Source organism: Harpia harpyja, chromosome 2 (genome assembly GCF_026419915.1).
Source record: "Harpia harpyja isolate bHarHar1 chromosome 2, bHarHar1 primary haplotype, whole genome shotgun sequence".
Taxonomy (NCBI): Eukaryota; Metazoa; Chordata; class Aves; order Accipitriformes; family Accipitridae; genus Harpia; species Harpia harpyja.
In genome coordinates this window covers 86,011,699-86,037,101 of record NC_068941.1, presented here as the reverse complement: position 1 = coordinate 86,037,101, position 25,403 = coordinate 86,011,699, and the positions used below count along the sequence as shown (strand labels likewise).

The window sequence follows — 25,403 nt, the reverse complement described above, 5'->3', positions numbered from 1 at the left end:
TGGCCAATAGAAATATACTTGGTGTCAACGTGAGGCAATTTTTTGTGACTATTTTTCGTTGCAGCCACTGAACAGAAAAAAATATTATTTAAACAGCTCTATTTTTTGGCACACATTTCCCATACAGATAGTCTGTCTGGCACAGTTTCTGTATTTTTATTCTCTTATTATGAAAGAATTTTCCTGAATCTGTCATATATGTTTATAATAAGTCTCAACCCTCACCCATGTGTATATTCTATTTAACTAACAATAAAGATCTGGAGGAAAGACACAAGGATAAATTAAGGTATTGATAATATCGTTTGAAATTGTGTGGGAATTCTTGCATATTTTAGAAACTTGGTTGTGTTTCCTGCAACAGTATGTAATATCAAACATAATGCCCTGACTAATTAATGTTGGAACTACTTTACTCAATCCCCTTCATTTTTGTTCAGTTAATATATTCTTCATTTCCTTCCTTAAGCTGAAATGTGAAATTGCCAGGGTTTTTTTGTAAACAGCTGATATACTCCATTATACAAGCCACCAGACTTTTCTGGAAAGACAAAAAATGATTAGCTGTGTGTTTTATGTAAAATAGCATATAGATATTCAAGAAAACAAAATTGTTCTCAATACTGTATTTATAATGCATGCATTAGGTAAAAAAAATTACTATAACAGGATGATATGATCTTGGTTATTTCTTGATGTAAACTTATTTTTTTAAGGTGTTCATTGAGCCACAGTTGGCCAGGAGCAAAGAAACCATTAAAAGGAAACTATTAATAATGTTTCATTTCATATGTTTGTCTTCCTTTTTACTTGGAAGTCAGTGGACCGAGAAACATGATCTATAATTTGAAATAGAAAGGAAATCATGTACAGATGTATTATACTTATGTTGAAGGAATGGATTATCTTTATTTTAAAAAAAAGTGAGCTAATGTCATAGTGATCAGAAAAAGTATATATGTTAGTATTTCTAAACCCTGTAGCAGTTTAATGCAGGATCATAATACTCTAGACATAAAGGATTATGTGTAATTACTGTCTTTAATTAAACTCAGTTTCGCTAACTGTTGGAGAAATACACTAGTAAACTAATGCTGATATTTTTTCCTTTTTGAGGCATAAATGAATGGGTAGGATTGCTTTGATTTTCAAGAACTAGAATTTCCTTGCATTAGCCTGAGTTTTACCAAAGGATGACTGTGTTTTATTTAAAAATCCATTTAAAGGAGGTTCTGAATTATGTGAAATTGATTGTATTTAGGTTCAGAACAAAACCTTCTGTTGATTTTCACTGAATCTGAAAGTTTTTTCTGCATAGCATTAAAACTTCGGTACAAAGACAGCAAGTATAAGGGCTTTGTAGCCTGGTGATTTGGACACTGTCTACAGAGGTTAAAGCTGTGGGTTTGTGCACCTTCAGGCAAAGAATGGAAATAGTCCTAGATGTCTAAAAATTAAGTTGTTGTACAAAGATTGGAGTATATTGACTATTCTTCCCAACATATTTCAAAATCAAGGAGACACCACTGCTGTTGGGAAGGTGGAATGGGAGAGGACATACATTCTCACCTCCTGGAAAAGTGTTATCAGCTGTGAGCCTTTGGTACAGAGGTTTTTCCCTTGATTCACTCATTTGTGCTATGAGAGCAAAACAAGCTTGAGATTCTGTAAAGCTGGTTTCTTAAGAATTGCTCTGAGATCTTGAAGCCAGTTTTCACTGCTAATGCTGACTGAAAAACCTAAGTGTTCCTTTGGCTACAGAAAACAATAGTAGCCTAGCTGAGATCTGAAAGCCTGAGTAAGAATTCTGGATTTTGTTAAATAAATTGATAAAGTTGGAGAAAAATTAATACCTTATGGGTACACAAGTTTTTAATCAGCTATAGCAACTGAGTTTCAAATTTGTAATACTATAAACAGAAGCTGAGCCCCCCATGCTCCTCCCTTCTGAACTTGCATAGCCCTTGATAACCACCTGCCATGTTGAACTAGCTTGGAAAAAACAATGTAGTACCAAAAAACTATGATAATTATTGTCTCTGATTCATCTTTGTCAGTACTTTTTTTTTATTACAGACAAAAGATAAATTCCCTGTAAAGCAAAATTGAGACACCGCTGATAAGTTAAAATGGTCTCCAAATTTAGACCAGTTAGTAATATATTATCTACCTTTTTACAGTGGACTTGAGGTTTTAGCTTGTTAAAGAAAACTGTTTGAGAGCAACAGCTGTGCTATCAGTGAATATTAAGGAAGTTTATTATCTTAGTTAATTTGAAAACTGCCTGTATGCCAGCAATCTAGAAAAGAAACCTCTAGTCCCACAACCCTCACAAATTGTTCTCAGGTTTTATAGAATAGTTATTATTTGGGTCGGGTAGGAATTCTTTTTTAATTGGCTTATTCGCTGTATAAAGGAAAGAGTTTCCCTCAGAATTAGAATAGAGAAAATAAGAGAGTTTTTGTAGTTATTTAATAAATAAAGAGCTTCTATTCTGCCGAGTAAACACTAGGCAGCTTATAAAAGGTAGACTCTCACAATGCTGCTTGGAGCTTGTGGTGTTAGTATTTGTTCTGTCTTCGCCCATGTTTAGGGAGCCTTATGGAAGCCTATGGTCTGATATAGTAGCTTTTGCCTGGAAAGCAAGCTCATCAACCTGTGTGTGCTGATTAGGTTGGTTTTGTGAGTGATTAGCTTTGCTTTTCTCCACTTTGATACTACTCCGGCTCGCTGTCTGACCTAGACATCCAAGGAACCGTAAGGGTCTCATGGAGGTGGGAGCGTAAGGATTGTCAGCTTTTGCCATTATATGGTCACCTTGCATATACTGAGATGAATATACAGAGAACTGGAAAGCAGAGACTGCCATCCCTTGAAAAATAGAGCCATTTATTAACCAAAAAGGAAAAGCAGTACTTCCCTATAGGCCATTTGGGAATACAAGAGTGCAGTTCAAGTGTGAAGAACAACTCACTAAAGCCAACGAGTGATTCTGAAAATGGATAAAAATGCTTCAAAATACTTTGGAATCTTTCATGATAATACTGCAAGCTGGCAATGGCATATTTGGGCATCTTTTCTTAATTCCAATTTGAACAATGTTTCTTAGGAGAAAGAACTGTCACTTGAACACTCTCAGCGGCATATTTGGCATTTGTCTGAAGACTGAAGGGTAGGCTTCAATTACACTGCATAAAACCAGAGTAAGAACATGAGTTCAGTCCAGTATGTCTAATTATACCAGTATAGATGAATGCAGTATCTGCCCTATTTTATATTTAGGATTTTTCAAAAGAAGATTTATTCTTAGCTGGAATGTTCATTTGAAAGTCAGTGTCGAATATCAGCTGGAGTGTTAAATGTTAGTTTGAGTGTCTGTTGTTTGAATTTGGGTTCCTTTAGTCCATGTAGATGAAACTAGCATTTCTCAGCCTGTTGAAACAGTGTAGGTTTTTTTTCCCCTTCCATAAATCATGTGAATTCAAGTAGAACATTAAGACTTTCAACTTGACTGTGTTTGCGTTTAAGCCATTCTCTTGAAATGAGATCGAGATATTAAATGTAAATCACCTCTGTGCTCCCTTCTCAAATTGAATGCTTGCCTAAACTGGGAATAACACAACATGAAAATCAGCTGTACTTCTGTGAACTTCTAAAATGAGTAAAGCTGGTCTTAAGTACACCAGTGTTTTCTCCACATATTCTATTCAAATATCCTCAGCACAAGTCCATGGGTTTTGACAGCTAGGAAAAGAAAATTTAGGAATTTTGGCCGAGATTGATAAGCTGAAAAATATTTTTTCTTCAAATTTTTCATAATCAAAGAATCCTGAACAGTTACACGAGTATCTGCGTGATGTTATTTTTTTGTAATTTTAACCAAACAGGTGAACGTGCATTTCAGCAACATATTCACAACCTAATTCAAATGGCAGTCGTGTGTTACTACACTATTCTGAATGATTTCACATTGTTTCTTGATGTGTTTCTTAAGACTACAGCATAATGTTAGTATAATAGGTAGCAGGTAATAGCTTGCAGACTATTTGACTGTCATTCTCTCAGAAAAGGCAGTTTCTCAGATGGGAACTGCCAAGGGTAGGTTATGTTTCCATTGACTCAGAAATGGAATTGGTTTCCTTGTGTTTATGCAAATAAACACTTTCAACAGCTGTTATCCTCAAACTACTGAGTTCATTTCTCCTGTCACTCACACTGATGAGTGACATCAGGATTAATTCTACTCACTCACAGGATTAATTCTACTGAAGCCGATGATGATATAATACTAAACATACAGAAAGAAAAGAATCAATTATTTGCTAGCAAACTGTAATTTTTGAAGAAAAACAGAGTAAAAAGTAGTATTAAAAGCTTCTAGCACTGAAAAGTTGCAACACGTGTTGCAGTTTGGGAATCACTGTCTCTGGGACGAAACCCCGTCATACGCTTGGTTCAGCCACACGCTGTCAGACCACTTGTGCTGTTCCTTCCCCTGCCCTTTTAGCTGGCAGGGGGCTGTCATCATGGCAGCTGTCAAGGGGTTTAAAGTGCTAAAAAAAAAAAAAAGAAAAAATGTAATGGAAAGAAAGTAAGTATTTAAAAAAAAAAAAAAAATAAAAAAACCATCAGCTTCCTGACAGTGAAAAAAATATGTGTATATAACAGCTGAAGCAAGAAATACCTGACTCTTTGGCTTATTGTTATTCTGGCTTCATTCTAATGCAGTTTCTTCCTGCTCAATATCAGTTTATAAAACTGTGTTACATGTTCACTGACCCCCGATAACTAAACAAATCCCAGTGTACAGCTAGATGAATAGATTCCAGTTTGTAGTAGTGCAAATATATGCTGATGGCTGTTCAGCAAATTCATAGTAAATTAACCATTCAAAAGATGCGGGTTAGAAGAATAAAAGGATATAGGAACAATGTATTTTTGTAATACGTTACTTATTATTTCTGGTAGGAATGTTATATAGATTTTTTTTTTTATATAGAGTACAACATGTTCTTCAGTCAACGAATCATGTCTTTTTAATGCCAATGAAAGAAAAGCTTTTGTGATCAATTGCCACATTTAGAAAATCCTATTTTATTTACCTTTTTCTCTACATGGACTGGCACTACAGAGACACTTCTACATCAAGTCCCATAAACATTTCTGGAATGCCATTGTACATAGAGAGAAGTGAAAACAGAGCAACATTTCCTACTATTTGTGTATCATTAGTAGATTGATGGTGGAATTCCTTTCTACTGTGGTTTGTCAAAGCTACAATTTATTGACCAAAGAGTGTGTTATATGAGCCAAGGCTGGTGAAAGTCACTAAAGGTTTGCTAAAGTGGAACAAAGCTGCTGTGCATCAGTTGGGGATCTTCAGCTTTGTCTCATTGGATGGATTGAATGAAGAGGCTTGGTCATTTTTTGTTAGAGTTGGTGAGTTTTCTATTTCTACTTTAGAATTATGTCATTGAGTGAAATGTTGAATGTGATCTGCAGTTCTTTACTGTGCAAGTCCTTAATTGTTTGTCTTTATAGCTGCACTTGAACCCCTTCTGTTGCTTACTCTCACACACACAATTTAAGGAATTTATAGTTAAAATTTCATGATGTGTTTCAATGTATTCAGGCCTTCTGTTGGTGTTTCTCACTGTGAGAACATGGACTGGTTTTCAAATAAATAGAATTGAGTTGGCTACGGTCTATTTTAAATAACATAAGTAGTGATCAAAAATTTTATCATTACACTTGCATTATTTGGGGAGTCTAAGATACTACAGACATCTGAGTAGAGACGGCAATAACAGTGCGTTAAACAGATCAGAGGAACCAGCATGTCACCTGTTCTAAAGATAACTTGTCAGAGAAAGAAAAATCCTTCAAAGAAATGTTTTAATTTTTTTTTTTTTTTTTTTCCTTTGGTCTTCCAAGTGCATAAAGATATTGTAAGAGCCTGGGTAATATGTGGAAATTTAATTTACAAGATGAATTGTTTAGATTCAACCAATATTCCTTTGTGGTGGTGGTGTTTCAAGCCCAGAAATGCACATGCAAAATAGACAGTATGAAGGGATGTCAAAATTTCTTCTAGCTAAAAATGTCACCTATGCTGATGTAGGAAGCTTCTCGGTAGATCCCATTTTAAGGGTTTTTTTGGTTTGTATTTTTTTTTTAAGGTACTAAAGTTCTGTGAGTTTATTATAAGCATGTCAAGATAGTCCTAATGGATGCAAATAGCCTTACTGCTGTGCAGTAGATAAATGTTTTTTTCATTGTTCTCTTCACTCACAAAGTCTAATAGCTCAGATCCAGATTTTAGCTAACAGTGAGTCTGCAAAGGAGAAATACACAGAGGAAAGAAAAATGGTTTTTTGTTGGTTTCTTTTTGTTTTTCTTGCTATCATTACTCAATCTCTTAACATGTATTTGAATGGGCCCTGAGCACAGATTAGTGCACACTCATTGCAGTTGGTCTAGTAAATCTGACCTTGTCACACACTATTGCTATTTGTTTTCCCTAATTAAATGTTTCATGTACAGGAATAGAAATCCATACAACTGGTAACAATGCAGACTTGTGACACTAAGTGAAACAAACATCTGCCAGGAATGGTTTAGGTACAGCTGATCCTGCTTCAGACAGGAGCGTCATCTGTCAAGTTTCCTTTTGGCTCCAATTTCCACAACTTGTAGTAATATTATATTAATATTGGAGTAGTGAAATGGATATTCCTGTGGTATCTAGTCTCCTGATGAAACTAATGAAACTTGGCCAGAATGTTCCCAACATAAAAAGAAACCTGATTTGCCTACTCCTAAAGAAGGACATAGGGAGGTTTTATTCCCCACCTGCTCCACGGATAGGCAATCTATGGGTTAAAAAAAAAAAAAGTACTGTTTGCATCCATCACCTTATCTGGGCATATTCATGCATGGAATTACTGCTCAAAACAATGGGCCTGAGAGGAGACTTAATAGCGCTCCGTTTTATTGTAAGTGTCCTTGCATTTCCTATGTTTTTCAGTTTTTTCCTGTTTCAGGATGATATCTCAGAAATCATTTAACCTAAAGATGGATCTTAGAAAACTGAATGATGACCTGTAATTTGATGAAGGATAGCTTCCTAATCAACACAGGGGAAAAATCTACTTTTACAACGCATTCGTTCACCTATGGGTAATTTTAAAGGTGATTTATTGAAAAGTTCTTACAGAAACGAGAAAACAAAATGCCAGAGCAACTCCTCAGCCCAACCTAGGTTTTCACATGTCCAGAGTGATATTAAAAGTGTTAGTTTATCACAAAGGCCAGGAGTCCCTATAAAAGCACGCTAAAACACCTTCTTACTCCAGACCTGTCTTATAACCAGTATGTAACCTCTTAGAAACACAGTAACTCTCCTGCTTCGTAAAGGTTTTTCAGATGTGTAACTCTTGCTGTAGTTTTGTAGGAAGAAGTAACATCTTTTATTAGACAAGCAGTTCTGTAAACACTAGATATTATGAATCCTGCTTTCTTAGAGATTTGTGTTTTGTGGTCAAGTGTCAGATCCAGCTGGCTTTTCCCACAGAATTTATGAAATCTCTCACCTACTCGGGTTCCTCAGTGTGGCCCATCAGGTAAACTCATTCCTCAGTGAGGCGTTAAGAGGCTAATAAGGTTTGTGTCCTCAAAACGCTTGCCTGTTTTCACTGAAATTTTAGGAATTTAAATTTACTGAGACACTGAGACTTTTCTGTTACTTTGAATTAAATTAATCAAATGCTTAAAAAATTATTAACATGGACTGGTGGAGAGACTCTGCAGCTTTATCATGGACCCACTGGCCACAGACTTTGAACCAGCAGTTGGCAAAGGAGCCTAAATGCATACTGATATTGCCATTAAATCTAATAGCAGAGACAATGGACTTATTATACTGATCTCTGCACGCCCAAGAGGACCATAAATCAAAGCACAGTGAATTAAAGATTTCTGTCTGCAGTCCTATTTAGAATTTTGATGTCAGCTTTGATTTCTTAGATATACGTTTGTTCCCATTTTATGTTTAACGCTGAAAGTCACATGAAGAGCTCTTGATATAAAAACTCATTACTAAAAATGATTTGCGTGTGAGCTGCATTCATATGACAGTTGTTTTTTGGAGGAGGAGGAGTCAAAGAAAAAGCCAGAAGCAGCACTCTAATACACAAGAAATAATCCTGGTTTTGTTAAAATGGTTTTGGATATTTATGAGCTAATGATGATCCTTTGAAAAGGTAATCAGCTTTCATGCATAGAACTGCAAATCCATGAGAACTGGGATAAAATGTAAGACTAAGTCAGAATTTAACAGCTTTTAATCAAATAAACCATATGTTTGAGTTTACAACTAAGATGAAAATTTCCACACTTTTATTAGTACTATAACAAAACCAAAATTATATGAAAAAAACCATAAGAATGCAGTCTTAAATTAAGAGAAAGTATAATTTGAGGATATGAATTCCAGCACATTGAATAACTATAATACTGCTTCTTTTTTTTAAATTCATTTATTCCCCTTTCAGAGGAAGAGAGAGAACTAAATATAAATGTGGGTTTTCTCACCTTATTGTCCTTTACTTACCTGAAAGAACAGATCAAGATGGAAGGTTTCTCAGTGCCATATCTTTTACCCACATCTTTTTAATAGATATAAGCGAGACCGTGTGTTATATAGATGAGGTAGTTTAGGGTAAAACTCTGCTGATGATTATTGTCACAGTTGAAAAAGGTGGATAAGTGTGTGCAAGAGCTCAGGTCTGTGTCTTGGCTGTGGTTAGCTTACTGGTGTAAATGTAGCTGCTGTTAATTGTATGTAAGTCATCTCTCTGTTTCTGATCATACAAAAAGTATGGATATACAGTGATAGGACAAAAAGGGAGGAGTAATTGACTGACTAGTTTTTAATAACACAGAAATAGCAAAATACCTCTTATATCCACGTATTGTTTTTCTGTTGAGTACTCTGGGTCTTTGTTTCTTGGTGTCAAGACACTGATGTTGTAAAAACAATTATCATAAATATGACCTTTGCAAAAGGAAAGGGGATGTATTAGCAGGAAAAAGGGCTACTAAGCAGATGGGTAAACTAAATGATGTTTCAAGCCAATATGAGCTCTTTCCATGCCAGGGTTAAAGCATACTGACAGGAGAAATAGAGAAGGGAACATCTAGTTCTGTTGCCTTGTCTACACATTCTGGTTCTGGGCAGATTACATCATTTTGGATTACTGTTGAATCATTACTAAAGTATTATAAAAACATTTTATAGACTATTATTGCACAAAAATTGGATACATGTAAAATCAATCTTTTTCTGAATGTGACTTTGTAAGCTGTTAAAATATTACTCTAAATAAAAATCTCTTCACTGACCCCTATGAAGGCAATCATAGTATTTTACAAGGTTTTGTCTATGAGCAAGGGAGATAAAAATTCTTGTTTTCTTAAAAAGAAAAACAAAAATTGCATTCTATGTGCCCTCTACCATGATATTCTCAGATTTTTCACACTAGCAATATTCCTTCTTGTGCAATACCGTCATGGTTTAACAGTCAGTCTGCTATCCTGCACTGCTATCTATGTAAATATTACTTTATTATCATTAAAGGGAAATATACCTCTAGTACTTGTGCTTCATCCATGACCCTGCCTTTGAGGCAAGGTTAAGATTTGTGACCAGTGTTCTGGTCATCCCCTAAATTACATGAAAGTCCATATCTGTGTCAAGATGTGTATCCCACTGAGGGAGAATTCAGCTTTTTGCTTTATTTGGCCCACTTGACAGCCTGGAAGAGCTGGTCAGCACAATCACTTATTCAGCCATAGCTCATGCTGCATTTGTCCAGCCATCAAAGGAGAAATAGATAGGAAACATGGAAGGAGGCTTTGAAGATAAGATGAGGAAATTAATGGAGATTAAAGAATATGGACACAGATGGAAATTGGAGACATCACAAAAGTAGAAATGTGATACGCCATCATAAGGACTGGAGGAAAAACTGTAGGTATTTGTCAGCAGACTGACTAGTTCTGCATGCCCAATTTTCAAGTTTTCATGTGAACAAGTTGCTATTGTTGTATGTTTACATAGAATTTAAAGATGTTCCCACCTGTGTTATCAATCACTAGCAGCTGTAATACATTGTTACACAATTCTTTCTTTATCGGCACAACTTCAGCCCTAAAATTCATAGAATCATAGAATGATTTGGCTTCAAAGGGACCTTTAAAGGTCATCTAGTCCAAGCCCCAGCAATGAGCAGGGACATCTTCAACTAGACCAGGTTGCTCAGAGCCCCATCCAACCTGACCTGGAATGTTTCCAGGGATGGGGCATCGACCACCTCTCTGGGCAACCTGTGCTGGGGTTTCACCACCCTCATCGTAAAACATTCTCCCTTAAATCTGGTGTGAATCTACCCTCTTTTAGTTTGAAACCATTACCTCTTGTCCTGTCGCTACAGGCGCTCCTAAGAAGTCTGCTCCCTCCTTTCTTATAAGCCCCCTTTAGGTACTGGAAGGCTGCAATAAGGTCTCCCCGGAGACTTCTCTTCTCCAGGCTGAACTACCTCAACTCTCTCAGCCTGTCTTCACAGCAGAGGTGTTCCATCCCTCTGATCATTTTTGTGGCCCTCCTCTGGACCCGCTCCAACAGGTCCGTGTCTCTCCTGTGCTGAGGACCCCAGAGCTGGAGGCAGTACTGCAGGTGAGGTCTCACCAGAGTGGAGCAGAGGGGCAGAATCCCCTCCCTCGACCTGCTGGCCACCCTGCTTTTGATGTAGCCCAGGACAGGGTTGGATTTCTGGGCTGTGAGCACACATTGCTGGGTCACGTCCAGCTTTTCATCCCCCAGTACCCCCCAGTCCTTCTCGGCAGGGCTGCTCTCAATCCCTTCATCCCCCAGCCTGTACTGATACTGGGGGTTGCCCTGACCCATGTGCAGGACCTTGCACTTGGCCTTGTTGAACCTGATGAGGTTCACATGGGCCCACTTCTCCAGCTTGTCCAGGTCCCTCTGGATGGCATCCCGTCCCTCAGGTGTGTCAACCGCACTGCTCAGCTTGGTGTCATCTGCAAACTTGCTGAGGGTACATTCAGTCCCGCTGTCTATGTCATTGATGAAGATTTTGAACAGTACTGGTCCCAATACAGACCCCCGGGGGATACCACTCATCACCAGTCTCCATCTGGACACCGAGCCGTTGACCACTACCCTCTGGATGCAGCCATCCACCCAATTTCTCATCCACCGAACAGTCCACTCATCAAATCCATCTCTCTCCAATTTAGAGAGAAGGATGTTGTGGAGGACCGTGTCAAAGGCCTTACAGAAGTCCAGATAGATGATATCTGTAGCTCTTCCCTTTTCCACTGATGTAATCACTCCATCATAGAAGGCCACTAGGTTGGTCAGGCAGGACTTGCCCTTGTTGAAGTCATGCTGGCTGTCTTGAATCACCTCCCTGTCCTCCATGTGCCTTGGCATAGCTTCTAGGAGGATCTGTTCCATGATCTTCCCAGGCAGTGAGGTGAGGCTGACAGGTCGGTAGTTCCTAGGGTCCTCCTTTCTACCCTTTTTAAAAATGGATGCAAAGTTTCCCTTTCTCCAGTCACCAGGGACTTCACCTGACTGCCATGACTTTTCAAATATCATGGAGAGTGGCTTGGCAACTACATCAGCCAATTCCTTCAGGACTCTGGGATGCATCTCGTCAAGTCCCATAGACTTACGTATGTTCAGGTTCCTCAGGTGGTCACAAACCTGATCTTCTCTTACAGTGGGAGGGACTTTGCTCCCCCAGTCCCTGCCTTGCAGTCTGTCCACTCAAGACATGTGGGAAGAGAGGTTGCCAATGAAGTCTGAGGCAAAAAAGTTGTTGACTACCTCAGCCTTCTCCTTGTCCGTTGTTACCAGTTGTCCAGTCTTGCTTATCAGGAGGGTACAGTTTCTTTGACCTTCCTTTTCTGGCTGACGTACCTGTAGAAGCCCTTATTATTCTTTGCGTCTCTTGCCAAGTTCAGCTCCATCCACATTGGTCAGCTGACTAGAATTGGTTCTAACTCACAAGTTATGTTTCTTTAGGGATCAGTAATTATAATTTGTGGTTTGTTTATACCCTGGGGTGTCTGATATCACACTGTGTTAATACCTTCAAAGCTTCTGTTACTAACATGAACTTTTTTGAATACCTACCACAATCACTTGTTTTTCCTCAACAGCTGTTCAAAATATAGCTTCCTGATAATATAACTAATGTTTAATTATCACAGCCTAGTCAAGCATGCATCCCTCTTCTAGGGTCACTGAATAGTTTGCCAAAATAGTGGACTGTTATTAGATAGATGGATTGCTTTAGTAACTACTTGCTATTAATATCTATTAATTATAGCACTGCCAGGGGTATGTTGTCCAAATTGCTTTATGGGATCAAATCATACACATCACGGTCTTGTAAATCTTGTTTCCATAGGACACCAACTGCCCTCTCACCCCTTGAGTATTTCAGTATACATTGTTCATAATTCATTCTGAGTTTTAATAGCAATGGCCTTGATTGCAGACTGACCAGAAAGGATTAATACACAAACACCCTGAATTTCTTCCTCCTTTGTTGGTATATCAAAACCAGAAGTTCTTTTGGCCATTTTGCATGCTTTGGAGCATAACAGTTACTGTTGGTTAAAGGTTCTGTGGTCTGATATTTCAGAGATATTGCTATAGTTTTTGGTGTGCCTCTATATTTCGTTCACAGTTTTTTTCAGTATGAATAGACCAGGTAGAGAAGAATGGTGTAAGAAAGCCTTTACCTATTGTCAAGTTAAATAGAAAATAACTTGATCCTGCTAAGGGATGTAAAAGAGCACTGAGATGGGTCACTGGTCTCCGACCTATACAGAAGGAATTCTTGTAGTTGGACATTTTACATTTGCTTCCCATGAAAGGAAGAAAATAAATGTATACCATTGCAATGTAAAATGCATTTAGACCTGTAACTCAGAAAATAAGTAAATCAAATTAGTCAATTCCAGCTATACTACCTAGACTCAGTAGTCGTGTTAGCTATGTGGTTTAGAACAGGATACCTGCTTCATGGCCTGCCTGAATAGATGGACAATAGAGAACAGATTCCCTACAGTTTATAAGCTGCTTTCTTGTAGGAGAAACGCTTGTTGCATTTCATCAGTGCAATGCTATATTGCTCAAGACCAGTTAAAATTAAACTAGGAATCTGGTCTTAACTGTGTTCTTGAGACTAAGTCCTGCTCTTCTTGGTTTACTACAGCTGTTTGCTGTTTATTTCTTCAGCAATGAATGCACATGTATACAGAGACAATTCAGAAATTACATCAATGTAGTGAGCAAATCATTGAAAGGAGAGATCACATATAGCTGAAGTTGAGTGCCTGGGTTGGGTTTGCATGGCAAGGTTTTGGTAGTGGGGGGGCTACAGGGGTGGCTTCTGTCAGAAGCTGCTAGAGGCTTCCCCCATGTCCGACAGAGCCAATGCCAGCCGGCTCCAAATCGGACCCGCTGCTGGGCAAGGCCGAGCCCATCAGCGACGGTGGTAGTGCCTCTGGGAGAGCAGAATTAAGAAGGGGAAAAAATTCTGCACAAGAGCAGCCAGAGAGAGGAGTTAAGAATACATGAGAGGAACAGCCCCGCAGCCCCCCAGGTCAGTGAAGAAGGAGGGGAGGAGATGCTCCAGGCGCCGGAGCAGAGATTCCCCTGCAGCCCGTGGGGAAGACCCCGGTGAGGCAGGCTGTCCCCCTGCAGCCCAGGGAGGTCCACGGGGGAGCAGATCTCCACCTGCAGCCCGGGGAGGAGCCCACGCCGGAGCAGGGGGATGCCCGAAGGAGGCTGGGACCCCGTGGGAAGCCCACGCTGGAGCAGGTTTGCTGGCAGGACTTGTGACCCCACGGGGGACCCACGCTGGAGCAGGCTGTGCCTGAAGGGCTGCAGCCCAGGGAAGGGACCCACGCTGGAGAAGTTCATGAAGAACTGCAGCCTGTGGGAGGGACCCCACGCTGGAGCAGGGGACGAGTGAGGAGTCCTGCCCCTGAGGAGGAAGGAGCGGCAGAGACAGCGTGTGATGAACTGACCCCAACCCCCATTCCCCGTCCCCCTGTGCTGTTGTGAGGAGGAGGTAGAGAAATCAAGAGTAAAGTTGAGCCTGGGAAGTAGGGAGGAAGGTGTTTTAAGATTTGGTTTTTATTCCTCATCAGCCTACTCTGATTTTGATTGGTAATAAATTAAATCAGTTTTCTCCAAGTTGAATCTGTTTTGCCAGTGATGGTAATTGGTGAGTGATCTCTCCCTGTCCTTATCTCAACCTACAAGCCTTTCATTGTATTTTCTCTCCCCTGTCCAGCTGATGAAGGGGAGTGATAAAGCAGCTTTGGTGGGCACCTGGTGTCCAGCCAGGGTCAACTCACCACAACGCCCCACTGCACTTCCCAGCTCCTGTAGGAGTGAACCTCAGAAGAGAAGCCCTTTTCTGCTGTCCTCATCTCCCTCCCTGCTGGCCAGCCAGGAGGCATATGCGTTCCCCACTACTACTATCAATTAATTGTATTCCAGCCGAATGCCTCAGAAATACAGTCTTATGAAAAAGAGGAGGGATCATCTCTAATTCCTAAGGGAGTTTTCTGTCAAAGCAGAAAGCATTTCTATTTATTTCAGCTCTGGGAATTAACATCCACACCCACTTTTCTAAAGTCATTGAATTTCAAGCTATTTAGAGATATTGTGGAACAGAGAACCCCTAACAGATGTATACCTAAAGTTTTAATTGTGGGATCAGGTCTTCATGTATGATAACGGGAACAGCTCTGAGCCTGTTTGTTCTAGCTGAGGGTGCAGGTTGACAGTTCTGGGCAGTGCTCTGCTCTAGGTGCCCAACAGCATTGCTTGAATAATTTTACAAATGAAACTTTAGAGGTTTCCAGAATTATTTTTCTCTGGTGTAAATTGGAAGAATGCTCTGAAACAATCACCTGCCTTTTCTGTAATTAATTTGCTTTCTCCTGTTTTCCATAGAGAATTCTTGGGCTGATCCTGCTGTGAAATCGCAATGACCTAGAAAGTTGGTCTAAAATCGCAGATGCATGTTAGCATTGTAGCCCTCTTGTTTTAGTAGGTCTTTGGACCACAGTAAGGTATTATTTCTTGTGCTTGCAATCACACACATTTATCACAGTTGGGGCTCATCAGTGTGGTGTGGAAAGTTGACCTGTTTCAGGAAAAAAGAGTTGCATGGTCAAATTCCATCTAAAAAGAGAAAGTAAAAAAAAAAAATAGTCAGTATTTACTCCTAGTGAATATCTTTTTTATTTATAGCTAAAATCATTATTATTGTCTAATATTAAAAATAAATGATCAGACACAATACAATACCTTTTTCTTGTATTCTTTACTGGCAGCTCTATAACTGAACATGAACCAATGTATTTCTTTTTCCGTTGTGAAAATAGTAAAGTGGAAGGATTTTTCAAGATGTTTCATTTTTTATCTCACTTCTATTCCATTCTATAGGCAATAATCATGGCATATACCGGAATGATCCTAGAAAATGGAGGAAATTCAGATTGCATTAACAACACTTCATTGAAATTGCCCGAAGCTAGGATTTTTTGCATTTTGAGTTGAGCTTTCAGTACACATGAGGCTTCTAACACTCTTAAGTTTCTTTCAAAAATCTCAGTCCAAAACCCACTGAATTTATTCAAGTCAGAGTTACTTTGAACTGTACCAAAAGCAGAAATCTCTTAAAGCTCTTTCAACTAAATCTGATATGGAGGAAGTCTGAAGGGAGTTTGAATGAGTGGAAAAGCCTTATTCCTGGAGTAAGTATGAGTGAATATGCTGTTGACCTTTTGAGAAGGGTAAAGAGTTTTTCCTAGGTTCAGTGGGCAGCCTATAAGACATGAAATAAAACATTCAACTGTTGTGCTTAAAATTCTCCATAGCTCTCTAACGTCCTGCCGTTACCGGCGTGCTTAGATATGTACAGAGTATTGTAAATGTCTGGGCAGTTTATATTAAATATGTTCAGGGTTTAGTATTAAAAAATTTTCAGAGCAAACGCCAAACTCAGTAAATCAGACCGTTAGTAATTTACGAAAGAAATCTGTTTTTTACTGCTGTGCATGCAGTTAGATTTTTTTAACACATGTGAATGTATGTACATGTGAACAACATGTAAAAATACATCTCTTGCTTAGATAAGACTACGTGACTGGTTAATATAAATGAGAGACAATTGGCAATGCTATCCAGTATGAGGTTCCCCTCATGCCGTATGGAACAGGTACTGAGAAAGAGACCACAGTCTAGTATTTTCATGGTAGTACAAATTGGCACTGCAGTGCATGAAGAGGAAGAGGAATCTGCTGCAATATGTACTCTCAGTGACATTTTGATTTTTGGCACTTGTTTGTGTATGTGCAAAAACATCCCGTCTAGTGATAAATAGAGTTTTGCTCTTAATATAATGCTTGAGTGAATAGAGTGAGGATAAACAACCTGAAGATCTAGGGTAACTTAGCTTCAACTCTGTGCTCTCCTTTAGAAAAAATCTCTTATTTGTGGCTGCATGAATATCACTGGGCTGCCTACAGCAGTACCAACATTAATATATGTCAAAATTCTGAAGGATTCAGAGATTGTAACAATATCTGGATAAATTACTGAGTGGATGGGTAAATAATCACAAATAGTTAAGATACCACAGTTCAGCAAGTTACCACTCATCAGCTGAAACACGGTAACAGATTATTTTCTTGGCTTTAGTCCACTGTGAATGTTACAGAAGACTCTGATTTAAACCACCTTCAACTCAAGCTGAATAACTCCAAAAGTTTCAGTTTCTCAAATATGTGGTATAGACAGGTAAGTTTGACAGTGTCTTGGGTTTAAGTTGTTCTATATTTCCCTAAAAAAAGAATAACTTGCTGTAAACTTTCTTCTTCCTAATATTTCCATCAGTTAGTTACAGTGAAAAAAAAAATTACATGACTAGGAAAGACATATATAACAAAAGTTAAAAACCCCCATATTTACAAAGAATACACAAAACTAAGATATAAATAAATTGCATTCTCTACCTTAGAATGGTTAAATGGTTGGGGAAGCTGAATAGAGCTTTTTTTGTATCATTTCTTCCAAGCAATCTATGGTAGAAGAAAAGAATAAAACAAAAAATTAAAAAACATAATACATACATTAGCTGCAATATTCTTCAGCCTTTGTGTTGATATTTCTACTTTGCTATAGTGTATACTGCTCCCTTTTTTACGGTTTTGCTCTAAGTGATGGATTTCTTTTGGGACCTTTTCACTTACATTAAATTCAGAGTGGCCATGTTAAATCTTTGAATTTAAGTTTGAACCAGAGGACAATACATTTTGATAGTCATAGTTACCTTTAATAAAACAAAGAGCTCAAGTCAAAATTGGAAATATTCTAGTTTAAAAACACAATGAAAGGTAACTACACCTGATTTTCATTAGCATGAAAATAAAGTAAATTGGTATGAAAGATCCTTGATTACTTTTGTAACTTGGAGTGCAATTTTATGGCAGAAATGAAGTTTTCCTGTCCTAAGTAGTATGCATGGTAAAAGCAATGAAAAAATGCTAATCCACGCTTCAGTTGCTGCCTAGCGAAAAACTAGGGTAGGCATTGTCTATCCATACAATATTTATACTTCCAGCTGCCATATAAATATATCTTGAGATAAATCCTTCTCCTTGGTATGTCCTTTCAACAATGGTAATAAAAATTTGCATTAGAAACAAAGTTCTTCCCCACCCCCCTCTGATATACAGCAGAAAGCTGCTCGAGACTGAAATATGACCAAATACATGCAAATAAATACATTTTATTGGGACTGATCCTGCATACATTTTGAATAATTGAAACTAATGGAGCTATTTGCATGATTAAAGATAGATACCTGGCAAGGTGCAGAATTGCGTCTTGAGCTATCAGTGTCAGTGATAGAAAATTCCTATGAAGGAGTTGGTACGCACTTTTTCACCTCCCCAGTTCTAGGATTGGTTCAGTGGTTTTGATGGTTGCAGAAAAATACAGCATCACTGGAGCTGGAGTGTTTATTTTCTTACTCATTACTTTTCTGTGCTCTTGCAGGACAGATATAAGGTGTTTAGCAATTGTTTTGATGGTATAAGAGTAGCTTAGCAGACTAAAATTCTGGACAATTATGTTTATCTACACAGCAGTTTCACTGTTATTAGTTCCCCAGGCATTTTGAGGATGATTCACAGTTCATTGATTTTGGTATTTAAAATGTATTCATTCATATAAATACTCTTCAGACAGTTCACATTGATCTTAATACAAACTTAAGTTCTGTTTAGACAATCAGTGAGTTCAGTATGCTCAAGGAACTTAGTAAACAGAATAAAATGAAATAAAAAAAAAAAAATTAATTACCTGGCTACTTCCTCAGCCTGTCACGAAATCTCCTCTTCAATGCTTTGGTGGAGACAGAGCACTTTAAGCATAAAAGTAAAGGCTGTCAAATCAAAGTTTTGGCAAATTGGCAGCTATGATAACATACAGCCTTTTTATTTTCCTTTCCAAGCTATCTGCTCCATTCAACTCGGGAGTGGCGTATTAAACAAATTCCCAACCTTGAAAAGTTTGAGTTCTTCACAATACATGTGGTATGAAATATGCACATGCAAAACAAGTTTTAATGCACCATTAAAATCTTTTATTTCAGTAATACTTTTTTCAACAATCATCAGGGCCAGCTATAGTCTAAGTTTAAATAATAATCTAGATATATCTAGAGGATAAGGTAGTCAACTAAAGACCTGAAACAGTCTCTGGAAGGGCCTTTCTCTTTTTATGCATTATCCAAAGAGATCAGTTTGGCACCTAACCAAAGTGTCTCAGCTAAGTGGGGGGGAACTGGGTCTAAGCTTTTTTGGTCATAGTTTTAGGTAGGAAAATTATCTGAAGTTGCTGAATTTATAGTAGGCTAAAGCATGTTGAATTACCTCACAGTTTCTATCAAATAAGAGCATGCATATGGACCTTGCTGTGCCAAGAATCTTAACTGATGTTAACTTGATTGTGTATTTGATAACAAAGTCAATCAAAATAATTAAATAGTGTCGTATCTGCTGATTGAGTGCACTTAAAACTTGTACTGTTTCACAGATCCATGCTTACATGGAGGCACTGAAATGCAGGGTTTAGCAAGTAATGCCTATTTCTTGCCATGTTTTAAAAGTAAGTTTTGGGTAAAGTTATAGTGTTTCTGACTTGTAGTGCTAAATTCAATTTTATCCAGATTGCATCTACCTTTGTAGGATTTGCTTATCTCTATACTTATTTGACATAATCAGATCTTCCCATGGTACAGGCTGGCATACTCCCTGCTGAATTGTGAAAGTAGTATTGCTTTCTGACTGCTGATGATACAGGACTGTATTTATGCAAGACTTGAAATATACCACAGAAACTATTTAGATTAGGATCATACATGGTATGTTTCATTATTTTTTTTAAACAGGTAACTGTAATGCTCATTTGATGCTTATTTAATGTAGCCATAGATTACATTTGTACTCCTTCTGTATTGATAGTAACATCCAAAACAATGTACTGAACGCTAAATTATTTTGTAAAAAAGGAAGAAAAGTTTTCTCTGGTTATGTCTGTATCCTTCCTTGGAAAACCAGGACACCTCACAATATCCAAATATTATTAGATTCTATTGAAAGAGTAATTAACAGAGACAGTGAAGAAATAAGTTTTATTTTTACTGATTTTTTTCTGCGAAGATGTATTCCAAGAGAACTCAAAGACCTGCTTAATAGTTTGATTGCCATTTCATGACACCCAGCCCCTTTCAGTCACATATCTCACTGCTATCTGAGGAAAAGTAAGATATATGGTGCATCTGAAGCCTTAGGACAGATTTTCATCGTGATGATCACAAAATGAAAGGGCAATCTGAAAAACCACTTATTTAAAATACAGGAAGATAGCTTTTGCTGAACTTAATATCATTTGCTAGTTTTTAAGGCCTGTAATTTCCACTCATGTTAATGCATTCTAATTATTATCCTGCTTAGCTTTTGTTTCTCATGAAGATTAAAGTGGTCTGTTTGATGTGTGCAAAGAAGTGACTACAGAAAATGGTAAATTAATTGGAAGACATCAGCTTAGGAGAACGTTTTTGACATGAGCGCTGTAAGGCTGTTAACAAACAGACTAACTCATTTGTCTCACCATGAAATGAAAATAAAAATCACAACATTATGATAAAATCTTGACTAGGAAATGCCTGCAAGACTCTTTGAAGCCTTAGGTTCTTTTCTTCCCTGGGCTTTGGCACTGTGATATATGCAAACCACGTTCTACATAACTGTGAAGTGAAATAGGTTCTATGCAGAACAGATGGACCAGGGCTAATGTGGCGATGTGCACTGGAGACGAGAACAGATTAATACCACAAGGGGAGACTGGAGGAAAATTGGAAAGATGGGGGTATTTGAACTAATTCATGAATCATTTCCAACTGATGGTTATGCCTTCAGGCACAGTGAATAATATCAAGGAAGCTTATTTAAAATTTTCTAAGTTTGTTTTAATGTAGTTTAGAATTAAGAGCCATACTTTTGGCTGATTAAAAAAAAGTATCTTGTATTCCCCTGTCCCAGAATGTAACTTTGTGATTGAAATATCACTGATGAGCTTAATTACGTGCACTGTGACATGAATTGCTGTTTGGAAAACCCACGGCAGATTCATGGACTTGGCACAAAGCTTTTGGGAATGGATTTTTTGCAAGAAGCACTGTATGAGCTGGGAGAACATGCTCTGCCACTTGCATCCAAGCTCTACAGTGTTTGGAGGCATGGCCTGGTTGCCAGATTTCATTCAGGTGTCTCTCTATGTCTCCCCTGTCTTCATCTTATCCAAACAACCATCAGTCTTGTGAGATTCAGACTTCCCAAAGCTGTGCCAAAACAAGCACATGTAGATACCTACATCTTTGAATGAGATTTTCAGGCGTAAGTTACGGAGTGAGGCTTTCAACAGAGACATTTCACATGACCAAGTTATGATACTCTTGCTAATGGACATTTTACTCTGGGGCAGACAATCACATAGAGGTAAAGAGGTCTACCTGAGAATTAAAACAATTTTAACACGCATAAAACCATCAGAATCTGAAACAGTTAAGATACTTGAGAAATACATAACTTCCCAGTATCAGTGAAGGTATCAGAGTTTTGTTTATGGGTGGAAAGGCACAATTCCATGTGTTAGGACATCAAAGATTCTTCATTTTGCAAAGCTCAGAGTATATGGATGAGCCTGATTACTAGTATTCATAATGGACATGGTTAATAAAAGGAAAAAGAAACTGTGAGGAAAGGTAATGTATAGATAATTGTCTGGATGCTCTACAGTCTCTATATGGCTTCTCAGGAGATTATTTTCAAGCTATAGAGGAGGATTTGAAACACTTGCCAGTGAGGGAAGATTTTGAGAAAAATCTAATGAAGATGGCTAGTTCAGTTTGCTAGTAAGGAAATAATCTACATGGGTTTCTGTTCACCAGCACAGAAGATGCTGTATCATTCCTCTTGTATACAATTCTTTCATTCTAGGCAAGGCTCAGTAAGAAGAGAGAAAGGTATAAAATGGCCTGCTTGCCTAAAACTTGATTCTCATTCTGCTGCTTTCATTGCAGGTTGCAAATCTGGCCTGTTCAATCTCAAATAATGAAGAAGGTGTGAAGTTAGTCCGTATGGCAGCAACACAGATTGATAGTCTGTGCCCACAGGTAAGTAAGATTCCTGCTAAAAAGTACTCGAGACTTTTCTGGCATTAAAAAGCATCAGTTAGCTGAGACAGGGAAAACAGCCTAGATGAAGATTATAGCCTTGCCTTTGTCATTACTTTGTTGCTTGCTTTCCACAAACTGTGAAAAATACCTTTATATCTTCAGATCTGCATATTGAATGGGGTGTAATGCTGTATTTTTAACACAGTCCGGAATCTATTTGTTCTTTCCCTTGTGAAAAAATTTTGCCACTCCTCATAACAAATAATTTTGAAAACCAGGTAATAAACGCTGCGCTCACATTGGCTGCCAGACCCCAGAGCAAAGTAGCACAGGACAACATGGACGTCTTTAAAGATCAGTGGGAGAAACAAGTGCGAGTTCTCACTGAAGCTGTTGATGACATTACTTCGGTGGACGATTTCCTCTCTGTTTCAGGTACTGGGATCAAGGGGCTCTTCTAAAAATATACTCCGAAATTAAAGTAATGGGTCGGAGCAGAGAAAAGCTATAATTACTAAAGCATCATTAGCCCATTAGTCCACCCCTACTGGAATGCTGATCTTCTACACTCAGTAGGAGCCACCAAGCCATGCCAATTAATCCCTGGTAGCAATGGTTAGCTTTTCATCTCCCAGAAAACAACATCCTATTTCTGCTTCTATTTCTGGAGAAGTTTTGTTTCAACTCAGGCAAAAACTAGGATTTTGGCCACCTCTTAAAAATGTATTCCAGACCTGTGACAGGCTGACAGTATTTGTAAAAATTGTTAGAGTCCTTGTGCAGTTGTAGGCAAGAGGAGGAAAGATGAACTTTCCTTACTTTATTTTGTAGCTTTGCTCAGATAAGCCGTGTCTAAACAGTGGGGCAGATGTGCCATCCAGTCCTGGCCCCCCTGATCATCCGTACCGGGTTACCAGGCCCCGAAGAGGGATAGGAAGAAGGGAAATAGGCAGATGCTGCATATGAGTCCCGTCTAGGTATGTTGTCAGGACATGACCAGCGTGTACATTTCCAGAGAGCTGGGAAGCACTTCTGGGTCCCAGAGTTATTGGTGTAGCAATGCGACCAAACAGAAAGAAGTAGTATAGTACAAGAAACAGTAAATCTTTGCACTTCTCTGACCTCGCTAGGAAGGATTACAATGCAAAGCAAGTTATTCTGCAAAAACGGTCCTTATATATCTTAGTCCTTACATAAAGAAGGGATGGAGAAGAGAAGGACATTGACTTTTTGGGTCACAGTCTTTTCTCCATCCTCCTTGTAAAGTGCTACAACTTGTGGCAGAGTGTATTGTTATAATCTAGTCATACACAATGAATACTGTAATTGCCAAGTGCTGCATGTGTGGGTTAATTGTCTGCTGCAGAAAACTAGTTTTCCTGTCATGGATTGAAAGAGGTGAATTTCATTGTTGTGAATAAGGACACAGAGTGTGCCAAGTGTGCTTAGCTTAGTCTAATGTCACAGAAGAGCCAAACTTCAAGAGATAGCTTGGCCTTAATTTTATGTTTCATTCTACATTCTTTTCCCTGGCATTTCTTAAATTTCCCAATAAAAGTTTAAGAAGTTTGGAGGAAAAAAAAGATTTATCCTTTAAAAAAATCCTTCATTTCCTTTTTTGTCCTCCCCTTTATTTTGGTTGGTTGTATCCAGCTATTTTTAGTAACAGGGAAATGGGTTGGTTTAGTATAATTACACTCCACTGTTCAACACCACTGCTAGAATGTTTACTGCAAGCCATGACAAGAAAATGAACTCTCAGAATAAAAGGGTACTTCAGAACCTGGTAGCACATAGATTTTTTTTGAGATTTGAGGCTGGCAAACACTTCAACAACTACAATGAAAGGGCAGACCAAACTGTAAACTGCAGACCCAGTCCACAAGCAAAAGAGATGGCAAACTTGCTTAAATGGCTATTTGACTATTTGTTTGAGGACTTTTTTCACTCCAAGCACTTGTGCCCATAAAACCAGAAGTTATTTAAATGGACGATGTTTTTATTTTTTGTTTGTCTCAAATCATATTTTCTTCTAACATAGTCTTGACTTAGATCCAAACTTTCCAAGGCAGCTGAGAAGTAGTATTTCAGTTGGGTTTAGATTTTTTTTTCTAATACTGTCCACAGACATCCCTATTTAAAATGAGAAACCATCTTATGTATACAGAAAGCCTGTTGCTGCTAGCTGTAAGCTTGGGAGCCTCAGCTTACACAGGACAGTTTTATTTTTGGATGTTAAACTAGTGTCTGGTTAAATGTACCTCATGAAATGACACCTCCTCCTCTTCATATTGAGTGTCACATTTGATGGCATGTTTTATTAATACAGTGGCTACCAAAAGAAGGCTGACCATAATTTTAATCAGTTACTTTATATTCCAAATGCAGTCTCTTCAAATCTATGTAGCACTTCTTGTTGTGCAAAATTTGGCTATGCCATGGTAAAAAAATTGATGATGGTGTGGAGGAAATAGTGAAGAAATATTTTAGCAAAGCAACATTTTTAAAATGTGGATAGAGAGTTTTTTAAACAAAGAATTTTGCCTTGCAAGTTGCTCTGATTCACAGCTCAGGGGACTTTCAGTTTTCATTCAGAGTTGTTACAGTTTAAAATTTGACATCATGTAAAACATTTCTGAAACCCTCAAATGATCCAACCTTGGGATATTTAAGAGCGAAGATTAGTGTGTCATTCTATTTTTGTGACCAACGATAATTAACAAAAAGCAGTTGGTGAACTGATTGATTCTGTTTTATTTATTACAACTACAAAGAACAGCATTTCATATTCAGTTTAGTGGCGTCTGTGGCAGAAAAGTAAGTTGTTATTTAGAGTCACTGAGCTTCTCAGAGTGAGTTTGCTCAAATATGAAATTCAGTCATAGTTTTATTACTGAAATGATTTTTCACTGTACTGGCTGCAGGGAGATAATGTCTGACCTAGTCGAAATCTGCTTCATTCTAGTCAAAACCTGCTTCATCCTAGTCAAAACCTGCTTCATCCTTTCACATTATCTGTATGGGATAATACTACATAAACTGTGATACTGCAGCACGTGAGAGTAGATGGCCTGATTCAGAGCCCAAAAAACCCAATGAAGCTCAGAAGATTTCAATAAAGCTACCTGATATTACATCATCTGAGCAGACTCACTATTGTCAACTCTTACTTCAAAATATGCACAGTCACATGATTATACTGTGCGTCATGAAAAATTCACAGCTTAATCTCTGGCATAGATGGAGTAAAGGAGATCAACGGCTCATGCACAGGCTCCCTGCCATCTAGAAAGGCCATTTGCTGTTGGCTTTTCAAAATGATTTATTTTCTTTTCTAACTTATTTAGGCACAAAGGAACCAAACATATTAAGCGTTTATGGGAATGTGTAAATTCATCTTCAGAAAATTGCCCAACTGTTTATTAGAGCATCTGCATAATATTTGACTAGTTTCCTTTTTGCATTGATTTTCATTACGCTTTCATTATAATAAAATTCAGTGTGATGTTTGAAATTAATGTGACTGTTTTTCAAAGAATT

At 38.1% G+C, this 25,403-nt stretch overlaps 1 protein-coding gene across 4 annotated transcripts in view; it reads left to right on the top strand.

Moving 5' to 3' along the window:
• The window catches only part of CTNNA2 (catenin alpha 2), a 520,993-nt gene that overhangs the window by 429,320 nt on the left and 66,270 nt on the right, over positions 1-25,403 (top strand). For all 4 annotated transcript variants that reach the window (XM_052780796.1, XM_052780797.1, XM_052780799.1 and 1 more), the window contains 2 exons: positions 21,768-21,860; positions 22,142-22,298. In XM_052780796.1, coding sequence (XP_052636756.1) covers positions 21,768-21,860; positions 22,142-22,298 — 250 coding nt within the window. The remainder of the gene's footprint in view (positions 1-21,767; positions 21,861-22,141; positions 22,299-25,403) is intronic.